General features: G+C 47.1%; 1 protein-coding gene across 1 annotated transcript in view; it reads right to left on the bottom strand.

Annotated features, from left to right (window-relative positions):
- Positions 1–16,656, bottom strand: part of LOC140430945 (AP-2 complex subunit alpha-2-like) — a 705,690-nt gene that overhangs the window by 544,036 nt on the left and 144,998 nt on the right. Inside the window, exon 8 of the mRNA XM_072518780.1 lies at positions 14,795–14,945. Within this exon, the coding sequence (XP_072374881.1) occupies positions 14,795–14,945 (151 nt within the window). The remainder of the gene's footprint in view (positions 1–14,794; positions 14,946–16,656) is intronic.

Below are 16,656 nucleotides of genomic sequence, written 5' to 3'. Positions count from 1 at the left end.
CACCCTGATCCCATGTGACTTCACCTTTTGTACTAGTCTACCATGAGGGACCTTGTCAAAGGCCTTACTGAAGTCCATATAGACAACATCCACGGCCCTACCTGCATCAATCATCTTTGTGGCCTCCTCGAAAAACTCTATCAAGTTCATGAGACACGATCTCCCCTTCACAAAACCATGCTGCCTCTCACTAATACGTCCATTTGCTTCCATGTCTCGAAGAATTCTCTCCAGTAATTTCCCTACCACTGATGTAAGGCTCACCGGCCCGTAGTTCCCTGGATTCCCTTGCTACCCTTCTTAAACAGAGGAACAACATTGGCTATTCTCCAGTCCTCCAGGACATCACCTGAAGACAGTGAGGATCCAAAGATTTCTGTCAAGGCCTCAGTAATTTCCTCTCCAGCCTCCTTCAGTATTCTGGGGTAGATCCCATCAGGCCCTGGGGACATATCTACCTTAATATTTCTTAAGACGCCCAACACCTCGTCTTTTTGGATCTCAATGTGACCCAGGCTATCTACACACCCTTCTCCAGACTCAACATCTACCAATTCCTTCTCTTTGGTGAATACTGATGCAAAGTATTCATTTAGTACCTCGCCCATTTCCTCTGGCTCCACATATAGATTCCCTTGCCTATCCTTCAGTGGGCCAACCCTTTCCCTGGCTACCCTCTTGCTTTTTATGTACGTGTAAAATGCCTTGGGATTTTCCTTAACCCTATTTGCCAATGACTTTTCGTGACCCCTTCTAGCCCTCCTGACTCCTTGCTTAAGTTCCTTCCTACTTTCCTTATATTCCACACAGGCTTCGTCTGTTCCCAGCCTTTTAGCCCTGACAAATACCTCCTTTTTCTTTTTGACGAGGCCTACAATATCTCTCGTTATCCAAGGTTCCCGAAAATTGCCGTATTTATCCTTCTTCCTCACAGGAACATGCCGGTCCTGAATTCCTTTCAACTGACACTTGAAAGCCTCCCACATGTCAGATGTTGATTTGCCCTCAAACATCCACCCCCAATCTAGGGTCTTCAGTTCCCGCCTAATATTGTTTTAATTAGCCTTCCCCCAATTTAGCACATTCATCCTAGGACCACTCTTATCCTTGTCCACCAGCACTTTAAAACTTACTGAATTGTGGTCACTGTTCCCAAAATGCCCCCCTAATGAAACGTCTACCACCTGGCCGGCCTCATTCCCCAATACTAGGTCCAGTACCGCCCCTTCCCTAGTTGGACTGTCTACATATTGTTTTAAGAAGCCCTCCTGGATGCTCCTTACAAACTCTGCCCCGTCTAAGCCCCTGGCACTAAGTAAGTCCCAGTCAATATTGGGGAAGTTGAAGTCTCCCATCACCACAACCCTGTTGTTTTTACTCTTTTCCAAAATCTGTCTACCTATAAGGTGAGAGGGGAGAGATTCAGAAGGGCCCAGAGGGGCAATTTCTTCACTCAGAGGGTAGTGAGTGTCTGGAATGTGCTGCCAGAGGTAGTAGTAGAGGCGGGTACAATTGTGTCTTTTAAAAAGCATTTAGATAGTTACATGGGTAAGATGGGTATAGAGGGTTATGGGCCAAGTGCGGGCAACTGGGACTAGCTTAATGGTAAAACCTGGGCGGCATGGACTGGTTGGGCCGAAGGGCCAGTTTCCATGCTGTAAACTTCTATGATTCTATCTGCTCCTGTATCTCCCGCTGGCTGTTGGGAGGCCTGTAGTAAACCCCCAACATTGTGACTGCACCCTTCTTATTCCTGATCTCTACCCATATAGGCTCACTGCCCTCTGAGGTATCCTCCCGTAGTACAGCTGTGATACTCTCCCTAACGAGTAACGCAACTCCGCCACCCCTTTTACATCCCCCTCTATCCCGCCTGAAACATCTAAATCCTGGAACGTTCAGCTGCCAATCCTGCCCTTCCCTCAACCAGGTCTCTGTAATGGCAACAACATCATAGTTCCAAGTACTAATCCAAGCTCTAAGTTCATCTGCCTTACCCGTAATACTTCTTGCATTAAAACATATGCACTTCAGGCCACCAGACATGCTGTGTTCAGCAACTTCTCCCTGTCTGCTCTGCCTCAGAGCCACACTGTCCCTATTCCCTAGTTCTCCCTCAATGCTCTCACCTTTTGACCTATTGCTCCCGTGCCCACCCCCCTGCCATACTAGTTTAAACCCTCCCGTGTGACACTAGCAAACCTCGCGGCAAGGATATTTATGCCTCTCCACTTTAGATGCAACCCGTCCTTCTTATATATGTCACACCTGCCCCGGAAGAGCTCCCAGTGGTCCAGATAACGGAAACCCTCCCTCCTACACCAGATGTTTAGCCACGTGTTTAGCTGCTCTATCTTCCTATTTCTAGCCTCACTGGCACGTGGCACAGGGAGTAATCCCGAGATTACAACCCCAGAGGTCCTGTCTTTTAACTTTCTGCCTAGATCCTTGAACTCCTGCTGCAGGACCTCATGCCCCTTCCTGCCTATGTCATTAGTACCAATATGTACAACAACCTCTGCCTGTTTGCCCTCACCCTTCAGGATGCCCTCTACCCGTTCGGAGACATCCTGGACCATGGCACCAGGGAGGCAACATACCATCCTGGAGTCTCTTTCACATCCACAGAAGCGCCTATCTGTGCCCCGGACTATAGAGTCCCCTATTACTATTGCTCGTCTGCGCTTTGTCCCTCCCTTCTGAACATCAAAGCCAGCCGTGGTGCCACTGCTCTGGCTGCTGCTGTTTTCCCCTGATAGGCTATCCCCCCCAACAGTATCCTAAGGGGTATACCTGTTCGAGAGGGGGACAACCACAGGGGATTCCTGCACTGACTGCCTGCCCTTTCTGGTGGTCACCCATTTCTCTGCCTGCACCTTGGGTGTGACCACATTTATATAACTGCTATCTATGACGCTTTCCGCCACCTGCATGCTCCTAAGTGCATCCAGTTGCTGCTCCAACCGAACCATGCGGTCTGTGAGGCGTTCCAGTTGGGTGCACTTTCTGCAGATGAAGCCATCTGGGACTCTGGAAGCCTCCCGGACCTGCCACATCTCACAGTCAGAGCACTGCACACCTCTAACTGACATTGCGTCAATTAATTAGTAAATTAAAATTAAATGTTTAAAAAAATGTTTTTTTTTAAAGTTACTGTTAACTATCTGTTTCCTAGCACTAGATGTTCTTCTGAGGCTGTATAAGGCTCTGGTCAGACCCATTTTGGAGTATTGTGAGCAGTTTTGGGCCCGGTATCTAAGGAAAGATGTGCTGGCCCTGGAAAGGGTCCAGAGGAGGTTCACAAGAATCATCCCTGGAACGAAGAGCTTGTCGTATGAGGAACAGTTGAGGACTCTGGGTCTGTATTCGTTGGAAGCGAGAAGGATGAGGGGAGATCTTATTGAAACTTACAGGATTCTGTGAGACCTGGATAGAGTGGACGTGGAGAGGATGTTTCCACTTGTAGTAAAAACTAGAGCCAGAGGACACAATCTCAGACTAATGGACGATCCTTTAAGACAGAGATGAGAAGGAATTTCTTCAGCAAGAGAGTGGTGAATCTGTGGAACTCTTTGCCGCAGAAAGCTGTGGAGGCCAAATCACTGAGTGTCTAAGACAGAGATAGATAGGTTCTTGATTAATAAGGGGATCAGGGGTTATGGGAAGAAGGCAGGAGAATGAGGATGAGAAAAATATCAGCCACGATTGAATAGCGAAGCAGACTCGTTGGGCCGAGTGGCCTAATTCTGTTTCTATGTCTTATGGTCTAAGGGTGAATGCATTTTCTCATGCACTAGGCTTAGCCTCATTCAATTTAAATTAGTTCATAGGGCGCATATAACAGTGGCCAGAAAGGCAACTTATTATCTAAATGGGGAGAGACTTTGGGGTGCTCAGATGCAGAGGGATCTTGGTGCCCTCGTGCATGATTCACAGAAAATGTGCATACAGGTGCAGCAAATAATAAAGAAAACAAGTGGAAGATTGGCATTTACAGCGGAGGGGAGGAAGAGGGAAGGGTTTTGGTGTTTGTTTGCTTGTGGTGTTTGAGTCCTTTTTTGTTTTTAATTGGACAGGGGTCGGTGGCCATCCTGGGTGTATCTCTTCACTTTCTCTTTGTAGGATCCCTTGTTCGGTATTTCTCCTTGGAAATGGGTGACTCCGGCTGAGGAGCGGTGGGAGACCTCCAATTCATTTAGTTAACAGGGATGTACGGGGACGGAATGGCCCAGCAATATGGTCGGTCATGGGCTTCCCCTCCGCATCTCAATAATGCCCTTTTGTAACTGTTGAATCCGCGATAAGCAGAACACATAGGCAATGGTAGATATTAAAGAACAAAGTTTATTCCAAGTCAGTTACAATACTCCATTCCCCTAAGGGTCTCCTTCCCTGATTTGCAGTTGGGCCATGGGTTTTTATACAGCTGTGGCTCTCTTTGTAAAAGGGAAACCCTGCCTGCCTTAAAGGGAAAGTTCATTTCAAGAACCTAAACTCCGATGTTGTTTTCTTGCAGGAAACCCACATGCATGTCAAGGACCAAACCAGGTTACATGAGAAATGGGTTGGGCAGATTTTTCGCTCCAGTTTTAATGATAGGGCCAGGGGCACGGCAATCTTAATTCAATTCCAGTAGTCTTGGTGAACGTCTATGTCCCTAACTGGGACAACATAAACTTTATTAATTCGCTTGTGAACTCTCGCACTAACCTGATGATTCTAGGTGACCTGAACTGTGTCTTGGACCCTAAATTGGATTGTTGTAAATCAAAATCTCTTGTCTCATCTGACACGGTCAGGGTTTTGGCCTTCTTTTTAAAGTAGCCAATTCTTTGTTTTTTCCAATTAAGGGCCGATTTAGCATGGCCAATACATCTAACTTGCACATCTTTGGGTTGTGGGGGGGAGGTGATATCCACACAGACACGGGAAGAATATGCAAACTCCACACAGGTAGTGACCCAGGGCCGGGATCGAACCCAGGTCCTCGGCATTGTCCTTCTTTATGGTATGGATGAGAGGAGTGGATCCCTGCCGCTTTCTGCACCCGAAAGATTAAGATTTTTTTTCCTCAAGTCCACCATTTGTACTCCTGCACTGACTTTTCTATTTTTGATAGGACTCTCCTCCCTTTGGTGGTTGTGGCTGAGTACTCAGCGATCGTCATTTCTGATCACGCCCCACATTCTGTTGATTTACTACTGGAGTCCGGCCCCACCCAACGCCCACCCTGGAGACTAGACACCACTCTTGTCAGACAGCAAATTGCAAGCGTTTGTCTACCTCCAAACTCAACAAATCAGACTCAATCTTGCCCTCCACAATATCAAGGCTCAAAGGCTGTCATTAAGGGGGAAATTACTTTGTATAAGGCTTGTACTTCGAAAACGGAGAGGCTGCAACAGCAGAGGTTGGTAGACTCCATCCTAGAGGTGGACTACCGATACTCACTTGCCCCAACTCCAAAGCAAATGACGCACAGGAAAAAGTTACAAACACAATTCGAACTGGTGTACACTGGTAAGGCTGTTCATCGGTTACAACTTTCCAGGGGTACTTTTTATGAACATGGCACATCAACTTAAGTGATAAAGATCCCCGAGATACGTAATAAGGATGGCAATATTGTTTCCGCCTCTCTCCAGGTTAACACAAATTGTAAATTATATTACCGTGACCTGTATGAGTCAGAACTCCCCTCCCCCAAGGATAAATCAAGTATGGCTAGCTTTTTGGACTGTTTGCTCATCCCAACTGTCAAAATGAGCAGGAGATACGAGTTTGATTCCCCATTGTGCCCGGGGGAGGATTTAAAACATATTGGGCTGCTGCAGTCAGGCAAAACCCTGGGTCCTGATGGCTTCCCGGTCAAGTTTTATTTTAAAACTGGAACCGCTCATACCCTTAATATTGTTCAATGACTGTGGCCTTCGACCTTCACTCAAGCCTCAATCTCATTACTCCTCAAGGGGGAGAGTGAGGTTCTTACTGGCCCATCTCACTAGTGCTCCGGCTGGAGACTTGCCGCCTCCAGGACAAAATATTGGATGATCAAACGGGCTTTGTGAAGGGCCAACAATTGTCATCCAGTATTCATCGCCTTTTGAACAAAGGTTCGCGACAGTGTATCCCTGGAACTGCACTGAGAGCGATCCGGAAGCAAGGGAGATTGTTTGAAGTGCGGGGGAGATTTGGAGCGAACAGCGCCTTACCGTGTCTGGGTGAACGAAGCTCTCCGTGCTCCCGGAGTCAAACAGGCAAGGCGTTTTGTGTCCATTGACCCGGACGGTCATCATGGAGTTCCGGAGGTGCTTTGGCCGTGACGGGTCGGGGGTGACCGCGCCGAGTTGCGGGTAGTCGGCGTGGTCAGAGGTGGTGGTGTGGTCCCAAGATGGCGGCCCCGTCGGTCGCACGTCGGGCGGCGTTGCAGTTGGCGGCCAAGATGGCGGCCCCGTCGGTCGCACGTGTCGGGCGACGAGGAAGATGGCATCCAAGATGGCGGCCCCCATGAGTCGCACATGGCGGGCTGCGTGGGAGACGGTGGCCAAGATGGCGGCCTCCATGCGTCGCACAGGTTGTGCGGAGTTGAAGATGGCTGCCCCCACAGACAACACGAGGCGGGTGATGTGTCCGGAGGGGGCGGTGCCGGCAGACACGCAGCCACGCTGCGGAGTCTGCGGGCCTGAGAGTACGAGAGTCGGGCCTGTGATTTGGAGGACTTGGACCTGACCAGGCAAACTTTGGCATAGTGTCCTTTCTTGCCGCAGTCGCTACAGTTCGCGTTTCGAGCCGGGCGACGCTGCCTGGGGTGATGGTGCTGGGCGCAGAAATAGCAGGGTAGCCCCCCCGGCTTGGGCGAGCAGCTGCGCAGCACAGGCCTGGGGTACTCTCTGGTTGGGAGTCCACGAGAGGGTCGCGTGATCGGAAGGGAAAGCGTTGAGGATTTGAAACGCTACTTCTAGGGAGGTGGCTAGTTTTACAGTCTCTTCTAGGTCGAGGGCGCCCTGCTCGAACAGGCGCTGTCTGATGTAGTTGGACTGGACCCCAGCCACGTAGGCGTCCCAGACGGCAAGTTCCATGTCTTGGGAGGAAGTGACGGCCTTGTAGTTGCAGCTTTGCGCGAGGACTTTGAGGTCGCGTAGGTACTCCTCCAGCGATTGTCCGGGGCGTTGGCGGCGAGTGGTGAGGTGATGCCGCGCGTATACTTCATTCACCGGCCTCAGGAAGAGGCGCTTCAGCATCGCGAGGGCGTCTGCATATGTGGTCGCTTCCTCGAGTTGTACGGAGATTCGATGGCTCACCCAAACGTGGAGGAGGCTCAGCTTCTGTTGGTCGGTGACGGAGGGCGAGGATGAGGCGGTGAGGTAGGCCTCGAAACCAGTGTGAAAAAAAACCCTTTTGCTTCCGCGGCCTGTAGGTCGAGTTGCAGTCGGTCAGGTTTGAGGGCTGCTTCCATCGCGATGTTGTCGTTGATTAAATTGATGTGACCATCAATTCATACGAGACAGAGAATAGAAGTGAACAGTGGCTTTAATCAACTAGAACAGTGCCTGCCTGCGACTGCTTGCAATGAGAGCCGCCTACAGGGCAGCTGCTCTTTATGCCTCCCCTCAAGAGGGCGGAGCCCATAAGGGCACCAACATGATACAATCAGTGTAGTACAGTACAATGGTCCATAGATGGAGCCCACATGTGCAACAGCGTGGTACAATGTAGTAGAGTGGTGAATGGTTACTATAATACGTTCACCACACACTACAATTTCAAGATTCAACATCAGCCCAATCAAAGAACATTACACCCTCTACAGGGTGAACTCCACATCGTCCTGCACCCGGATGAGTTTAATTCAGTTCAAAGTTTTACACAGGACACACTTGACCAGAGCAGGGATGAATGGGTTTTTCCCAGACGCGGAGAACGAGTGTGATCGTTGCTCACTTGCGCTTGCTAACCACAGTCATCTGGTCTAATTTTGTCCCAAACTTGCCAGCTTCTGGGTTTCATAAAAACATAAGAATTAGGAGCAGGAGTAGGCCATCTGGCCCTTCGAGCCTGCTCCGCCGTTCAATGAGATCATGGCTGATCTTTTGTGGACTCAGCTCCACTTTCCGGCCCGAACACCATAACCCTTTATTCCTTTATTCTTCAAAAAACTATCTATCTTTATCTTAAAAACATTTAATGAAGGAGGCTCAACTGCTTCACTGGGCAGGGAATTCCATAGATTCACAACCCTTTGGGTGAAGAAGTTCCTGCTAAACTCAGTCCCAAATCTACTTCCCCTCATTTTGAGGCTATGCCCCTTCGTTCTGCTTTCACCCGCCAGTGGAAACAACCTGCAGGCATCTATCCTACTATTCCCTTCATAATTTTATATGTTTCTATATGATCCCCCCTGCATCCTTCTAAATTCCAACGAGTACAGTCCCAGTCTACTCAACCTCTCCTCGCAATCCAACCCCCTCAGCTCTGGGATTAACCTCGTGAATCACCTCAGCACATCCTCCAGCGCCAGTACTTCCATTCTCAGGTAAGGAGACCAAACCTGAACACAATACTCCAGGTGCGGCCTCACTAACACCTTATACAGTTGCAGCATAACCTCCCTAGTCTTAAACTCCATCCCTCTAGCAATAAAGGACAAAATTCCATTCGCCTTCTTAATCACCTATTGCACCTGTAAACCAACGTTTTGTGACTCATGCACTAGGACACCTAGGTCCCTCTGCCCCTCAGCATGTTTTAATTTTTTATCATTTAAATAATAATCCCTTTTGCTGTTATTCCTGCCAAAATGGATAACTTCACATTTGTCAACATTGTATTCCATCTGCCAGACCCTAGCCCGTTCACTTAAACTATCCAAATCCCTCTGGAGACTTCCAGTATCCTCTGCACTTTTTGCTTTACCACTCATCTTAGTGTTGTCTGCAAACTTGGACACATTGCACTTGGTTCCCAACTCCAAATCATCTACGTAAATTGTGAACAATTGTGGCCCCAACAGTGATCCCTGAGGGACACCACCAGCTACTGATTGCCAACCAGAGAAACACCCATTAATCCCCACTCTTTGCTTTCTATTACTTAACCAATCCTCTATCCATGCAACTACTTTACCCTTAACGCCATGCATCTTTATCTTATGCAGCAACCTTTTGTGTGGCACCTTGTCAAAAGTTTTCTGGAAATCCAGATATACCACATCCATTGGCTCCCCGTTGTCTACCGTACTGGTAATGTCCTCAAAAAATTCCATTAAATTAGTTGGGCACGATCTTTATGCTGCGTCTGTCCAATGGGACAATTTCCATCCAGATGCCTCGCTATTTCTTCCTTGATTCCAGCATCGTCCCACTACCAAAGTTAAGCTAACTGGCCTATAATTACCAGCTTTCTATCGACCTCCTTTTTTAAACAGTGGTGTCACGTTTTCTCATTTCCAATCCGCCGGGACCACCCCAGAGTCTAGTGAATTTTGGTAAATTATCACTAGTGCATTTGCAATTTCCCTAGCCATCTCTTTTAGTACTCTGGGATGCAATCCATCAGGGCCAGGAGACTTGTCTACCTTTAGCCCCATTAGCTTGCCCATCACTACCTCCTTAGTGATAGCAATTCCTTTTTCAACACTACATTGTAGATTCGCCGGGTGGCTCTAGAACCATGTCCATTAGTAGCCATATTTGGGGTCTCAATTTCACCGGCGTTTCACTCTGGGGAAGGTGTAGATGTTGTCTCCTTTGCCTCATTGGTGGCCAGGAGGTGAATATTGCTTGGCTGGAGGTCTCCCACCCCACCCAGTGCATCTGCCTGTTTGGGCGAGTTCATTTCTGCACTTGGAAAAAATTAAATATACCATCATGGGGTCAGTTGGGAAGTTCTACCTTAGATGACAACCATTTATCTCCCTTTTTAAGTATCTGGACACCGTCAGCTGTCAGGGGGTTTAGTTATAGGGTTTAAGTTTTAGTTTGTGAGTATAATGGAAGATTTGTGTATAATGTTTTGACGTTGTATCTTTATATCTTTGTTGGTTGTTTACAATACGGTTTGTATTTGTATATAAAACTTCAATAAATATATATTTTTTAAATAAAGGCAGATAAAGTCTGGCTGGGTTGAGTCAGGAACCACCGAGGAATCTATTTATAGATTGGAAGATAATTATTAATCAATTGATGAAAATGAATGAAGGATGAGACTTGGAGACAAGTCTTGGTTAACAAGAGATTTGCCGCAGTCGGAAAGCTGTAGTTAGGGGAGGGGTAATAAGGTAGACAGGACATTACTTCAAATTTCTCACTTGCCATCTGCATAGTTCAACTGAGCCCCCAAATTTAAAAAAAAAAATTTTTTTCTTGAAAACGATTTCATTGTAATAAAATATAAAACAGGTGCTTCAAGTTACAATGTAAAAAGAGCACAATCAACAATCAAGAACACTTCCAATCTTAACCCGGCAACATCAAACTAAAACCCCCCTTAACAGCTGAATGTGAATAACAAATTAGTGCATGGAAGTTGAAATTTTTTCGATAGCTCCTCAAAGCTGGCAAACCTTCCCTCCATCAGGTCCCCAACTTTTTCCAAACTTTTACCCCTCCCATGACCTAAACGTTGAGTCTAAGCCTCTGACACAAAGAGATGATTACTGCAGATAGGGGCCAACAACGATATGGAGCTAAATAAATTTAAAATACTGTCTAAACTGCTTCCAGATTCTCAGGGTGGACACTACTACTAGATTAGAAGAAAACCTTGCAGGACTTCCGGTGGTGGCCATGGAGTAAGTGATCGCTTATTTGGTAGCTACCGTTCGTGGTGGGCCTTTGGGACCTTTTTCCCCGACTTATGGGGGATTTGATCGGTAGAATAGGAGACCGGAGAGTTAGAGGAGAATCCCCTACCAGTTTTTGTATTCGTGGACCAGAAGTGGTCTGCAAAGGAGAGATCGTTTGGCAAAGAAGGAAGTGGATTCTGCAGCACAGTAAAACATGGCGGAGGCTCAGGGACTGGGATTAACGGCCCAGTGGTCAACAGAGCAGCTGGTGGAATTCCTTCAGGAGAGCTGTGCTAAGCAAAGCCAAGAGTACCTGGACTCGATTAAGACGGGGATTGACCAGGTGGAGCAAAGATTGGAAACCTAGGGCCCAGGCGATCCAGAAGGTGGAAGAGGCGGTGGCTGAGCACGAAGACCAACTAACTGTGATGGCGGCGGAGATGGGGCTGATGAGGGACCAAATCGCTGGCTTTTAAAGCAGACCAAGGCAGGCCAGCAGCACGGTTCGATTCCCGTACCAGCCTCCCCGAACAGACGCTGGAATGTGGCGACTAGGGGCGTTTCACAGTAACTTCATTGAATCCTACTCGTGACAATAAGCGATTTTCATTTTCATTTACATTTTCACCAGAAAAGGCTGCAAGGGAAGGTGGAGAATCTGGAGAACAGGTCACGCAGGCAGAACCTGAGGACCGTTGGCCTCCCGGAGGGCATCGAGCGATCGGACGCAGGAACATATGTGGAATATATGTTCCGAGAAGCTGCTGGGGAAAGGTGCATTTACTCGACCCTTGGAGGTGGACAGGGCGCGCAGAGTGCTTATGAGGATGTTGTGGATGAATGAGCCGCCGAGGGCGATGGTGATACAAATGCACCGATTCCTGGGCAAGAAACAGATCTTGAGGTGGGCCAGGCAGACAAGGAGCTGCAAATGGGAAGAGAGCGAGCTGCGCATTTACCAGGACTTGGGTGCGAACTGGCCAAAAGAAGGGCGAGCTTCAATAAAGTTAAATCGGCCCTCTTCAAGAAGGGGGTGAAGTTCGGCATGTTGTACCCAGGTCATTTGTGGGTCACGTACGAGGGTGAAGAACTTTATTTCGGATCACCGGATGAGGTGATGAACTTTGTTAAGGACAGGGGACTAGCAGGTGATGGAGGACGTTGACTTTGGGGCGAATAATTCTGTACCTCTGCTGCTAAATTTCTTTTCTCTTTGGGGTTTATGTGTATGCTTTTTGTACCAATTTTTGGGCCATTGCTAAGTTTTATATGCGGGTTAACTTTGTTCTTAATGGAGAATGATAGGTGGAATTTTCTTCTTTGTGTTTGGTGGGGGTTGCTATGTTTTGCATATGTATGTTCAAGCGGAGGAGGGGAGGGAGACCAGTGGGGGGGTAGGATGCTTGGCGCCATGGGCACCAGGCTAGTTGTGTGGGCTAGCTCATGGAAGCTCAGTGGGGGGCCAGCAGGTGATTAGTTTGTTATGGTGCACAAAACGCCAGGGATCTGCCCATCCATCCCCCATCTGCCCCATGAAAGCTAACGCTTTTTGCCACGCCTTATGGGTTAGAGAGTTGGATCTGGGTCAATAAAACCTCCGATCTCGAACACAGTTTAAGATCAGCTGATGCAAATCCAAATCAAGAATGGAGACTAGCAAGTTGTTAATAAAACCCGTACCATCCCAAGTTGGCACATAGATCTTACCCAGGACTACTGAGGTGCCCGTCAAGGACCCACTAACAATCACATGTCTGCCATTAGGATCCTCCAAGATCTTTGCGGCCTAAAATTGAACCCTCTAATTGATCAAAATTGCTGCCTTCTGGGCTATACCGTCAAAGCCCGAGTGAAACGCTTGACCCACCCTCCCCTTCCGCAACCTTGCCTGGTCCCCAACCCGCAGGTGAGTCGACTGCAGAAACACCACATCAGTATTCAAACTTTTAAGGGGAGCAAATATCCTTGGCCTTTTCACATGGCCAGTCAATCCCCTTACATTCCAGGTGACCAACCGAGTTGGGAACCTTCCACCTTCCCTCGATCCGGAGTTAGCCATTTCCACCAAGAGGTGTCATCCAACAACTAATACATAGATACATAGAACATATAGTACAGAGGAGGCCATTCGGCCCATCGAGTCCGCACCGACCCACTTAAGCCCTCACTTCCACCCTATCCTCTTAACCCAATAATCCCTCCTCACCTTTTTGGACACGAAGGGCAATTTAGCATGGCCAATCCACCTAACCTGCACGTCTTTGGACTGTGGGAGGAGACCGGAGCACCTGGAGGAAACCCACGCAGACACGGGAAGAACGTGCAGACTCCGCACAGACAGTGACCCAGCGGGGAATCGAGCCTGGGACCCTGGCCATGTGAAGCCACAGTGCTATCCACTTGTGCTACCGTGCTCAGAGAGTACAGGCACCAGGCCCACCCAAGATAGCCGCCAAACCTACCAGTAAGACAAAAAAAAGAAAAATCTGTAGTCACCATTAAAAAACTATCCCTGTTCTCCACCCCACTCCCCACCCCCACCCCCAAACAATACCACACCCAAATGTACATTCAAACAGTAAGGTAAACAAAAAACACGAAATCCTACTTCTCCTAAGCCTAATCCCAAACAGAACAAAAACACTGAGCTCATTTTCCAAAACCAAACTAATATAATGAGCTTAGCTACCCTCAGCGCTCGGCTCCTGTTAGCTAGCTCTTTGATTAGCAGAGCGGCCCCCGCCCAAGGAGTAAAAATATTAACAGAAAAAAGGCACAAAGTATTAAAAAAACCTTAAAACATCTTAGTCCAACAAGGAGCTATATGTTTACCATAACATTTCTCGCACAAAGAACAAAACCACCCATAACATTAAGCCCCCCATCCAAATCCAACCTACGAAACACTCATCCCACACAAGAACAAAGAAATGCAGACATGTACAATGAATCTCAACACCTCCCGATATCCACATGTTCACCCCCAACATCCAAAAACCTCACCGCAACCTCAAACAACTTGCACCCAGCCCATGTTATTTTACAATTTATTTGTTCACCCTACTGTTTGACTGTACATTTGGGTATGGTATTGTTTGGGGGTGGGGGGGCAGGGGGTTGGAGGACAGGGATAGTTTTTTTGTGATGTTCCTTAGCCCATCCCAAGACCCGTTCCTTTTCCTGGAAGCTGTGGAATTTCACAAGAATAACTTGTGTTGGTTCGTTGGGACAGGGCTTCTGTCGGAGCGTCCGGAGGGCTCGATCCAACTCAGGAGGGGACGTGAATCCACCCTCCCCAATCATCTTCCTAAACATCTTTGCAATGGATTCTGTGGGAGTTGGGCCTTCCATTCCCTCTAGCAATGCCACAATTTGAATATCCTGCCTCCTGGAACGATTCTCCAAATTATCCATTTTGGCCTTCAGTGCGTTATTCACACTGGCTATCAGAGGCATCTCAGCAGAGCTCTCTGTTGTTTAAAATGTTAAAATTATAAATGCCTCAATAAAATATTTTCTAAAGAAACAGAGCGACCTCCATGCCCTTTTTCGCAGCGCCATTTGCTTTTACCATCTCGTTGGGCTTCTCCAACGTGGACCAAATGGGAGCCAGGGCATCTTCCATCGATTTACGGAGGTCCCCAAACATAATCCGCCATTGCTGCTCGAATTTCACTGCCAAGATGCTGTTACGCATCCCGACCAGAGTGGAGTGGCCGGAGTCTCAGTACCAGCCTCTGCCATTTATTTAACCGAAGACACCCGAGAAGTCTCTGATTTTGTCGATGAACCTCTGCCTTCAGGTTTATTTGCCCTGTTACCTGGGCTTTTCCCTTCTGTGTGAATCTTAAACCATCTAACAAAATGGGATTTTAAGCAAAAATACCCCAGAAACTTTAGCGAAAGGACTAAAAATGTAGTACTCTTGCAGGAGCCACATGTACATCTTCCCCCTACATGCCGCCACAAGTCCACACTCTAACACTTTTTGCAGTACTTTCTACTCGCCTGTCATGATGAACGATGAGACTAATGGCCTCAAACAGGACAGCATTCTTAACATTCGAATGCTGCACTTTTTTTGACTTGGGTGGCTCCTGAGCCTTGTTCAGAATAGTTTCAAGACATTCAGTCAGACGTCCTCGGATAGCAGGATCCTCTGAAAGACACAGAAAAGGATAATAATAATAATAATATAATAATAATAATCGCTTATTGGCACATGTAGGCTTCAATGAAGTTACTGTGAAAAGGCCCTAGTCGCCACATTCCGGCGCCTATTTGGGGAGGCCGATACGGGAATTGAACCTGCGCTGCTGGCATTGTTCTGCATTACAAGCCAGCTGTTTAGCCCACTGTGCCAAACCAGCCCCAACCAGTTGCAGATAACCACAACTCTTCATTTGAAATATTAGGACAGACTCTAATTTACATTACAGAGTTCCATTATCTCCATAATAGCGAACAAAACATTCAAGAAAACATCTACATTCCAGGTTAAATTCCTGGTTTGTGCCAAATCAGTTCATCCCTGTGATTCTGAGCTGGAGGGGTAGAAATATTGGCCATTGATGCTGCTCTAGGGACCTCTGTTGGAAAGGGTGCATGGACATCCCGTATATACTCAAGTAATGATCAATCTAGTGTATAAGTCACCCCCTGACATTAACCCAAATAAATCGAAATTCTTAGTACTTACCACAACTGAAGAGCACTGACAGAATCATAGAACAGTACACCATCGTAGGCAGCTGTTCAGTTCTTCATATATGTGCACATCAACACGTGATTCAAGGCTACCACCTCATTGGTGTGTGCTGCATTCCTGCCATTTCCACTCTAATATAGCAACATTGTATCAAAAAGGCATGGCAGATACACAGCCCAGTTCAAATAAAAGTCATTGCAACTGCAGAGAGTAGACAAATAACTGCAGCAGCTAGAAAATTCAAGGTACCAGAGAAGAAAGTTGGAGAATGGAGAAGTTATTTACACAGATTAGGCAGATGGCAACCAATAAATGTGCAAAAGAAGGAAAGCCTAACACAGTTGGGCAATCACAAAATACATCAATGAACATCACCAGAATGGACTTGAAGTTTCACATCGATCCATCCGAAACTCTGCCCAGAAAAAAGCAAGAAAATTAGGCATTGGGGTGGATTTCAAAGCCAGCCCTGGATGGTGTACCAGATTTATGAAGATTGTTACAGACAGGATAGGGGTTAATTTAAACAGCACTAATATCTCCTCTCACCACACAAAGGTGTTTTAATTTGTCTTGCTCTTAATAAACAGTGGTGTATTTTCCAACCACTAAAGTTTTGGTATGATCCAATGTCGATTAATAAACCCAAAGAAAATGCAAGATTGGATTAACTAAAAAAGGATTAATTACAGAACCTTATGACAGAAGGTTTTTTGTTATAACCTCCATGAGGACTACAAAAAACCTTCTTTTCCCTATCCCTCTCTTTCGTGTCTGAATGTGAAAGCAGTGTTGTGACCCTCCTTTTGTGGTTTGAATGTCTGTAATAAATTAATCCTTTTTTAGTTAATCCGATCTTGCATTTGAGGCTATATGGGTAGAAATCAGGAATAAGAAGGGTGCAGTCACAATGTTGGGGGTTTACTACAGGCCTCCCAACAGCCAGCTGGAGATAGAGGAGCAGATAGGTAGACAGATTTTGGAAACGAGTAAAAACAAAAGGGTTGTGGTGATGGGAGGCTTCAACTTCCCCAATATTAACTGGGACTCACTTAGTGCCAGGGGCAGAGTTTGTAAGGAACATCCAGGAGGGCTTCTTAAAACAATATGTAGACAGTCCAACTAGGGAAGGGGCAGTACTGGACCTGGTATTGGGAAATGA

The sequence above is a fragment of the Scyliorhinus torazame genome, chromosome 10 (assembly GCF_047496885.1).
Source record: "Scyliorhinus torazame isolate Kashiwa2021f chromosome 10, sScyTor2.1, whole genome shotgun sequence".
Classification (NCBI taxonomy): Eukaryota; Metazoa; Chordata; class Chondrichthyes; order Carcharhiniformes; family Scyliorhinidae; genus Scyliorhinus; species Scyliorhinus torazame.
Note: the sequence above shows the minus strand (reverse complement) of the source record. Positions and strands in the feature narration are given on the sequence as shown.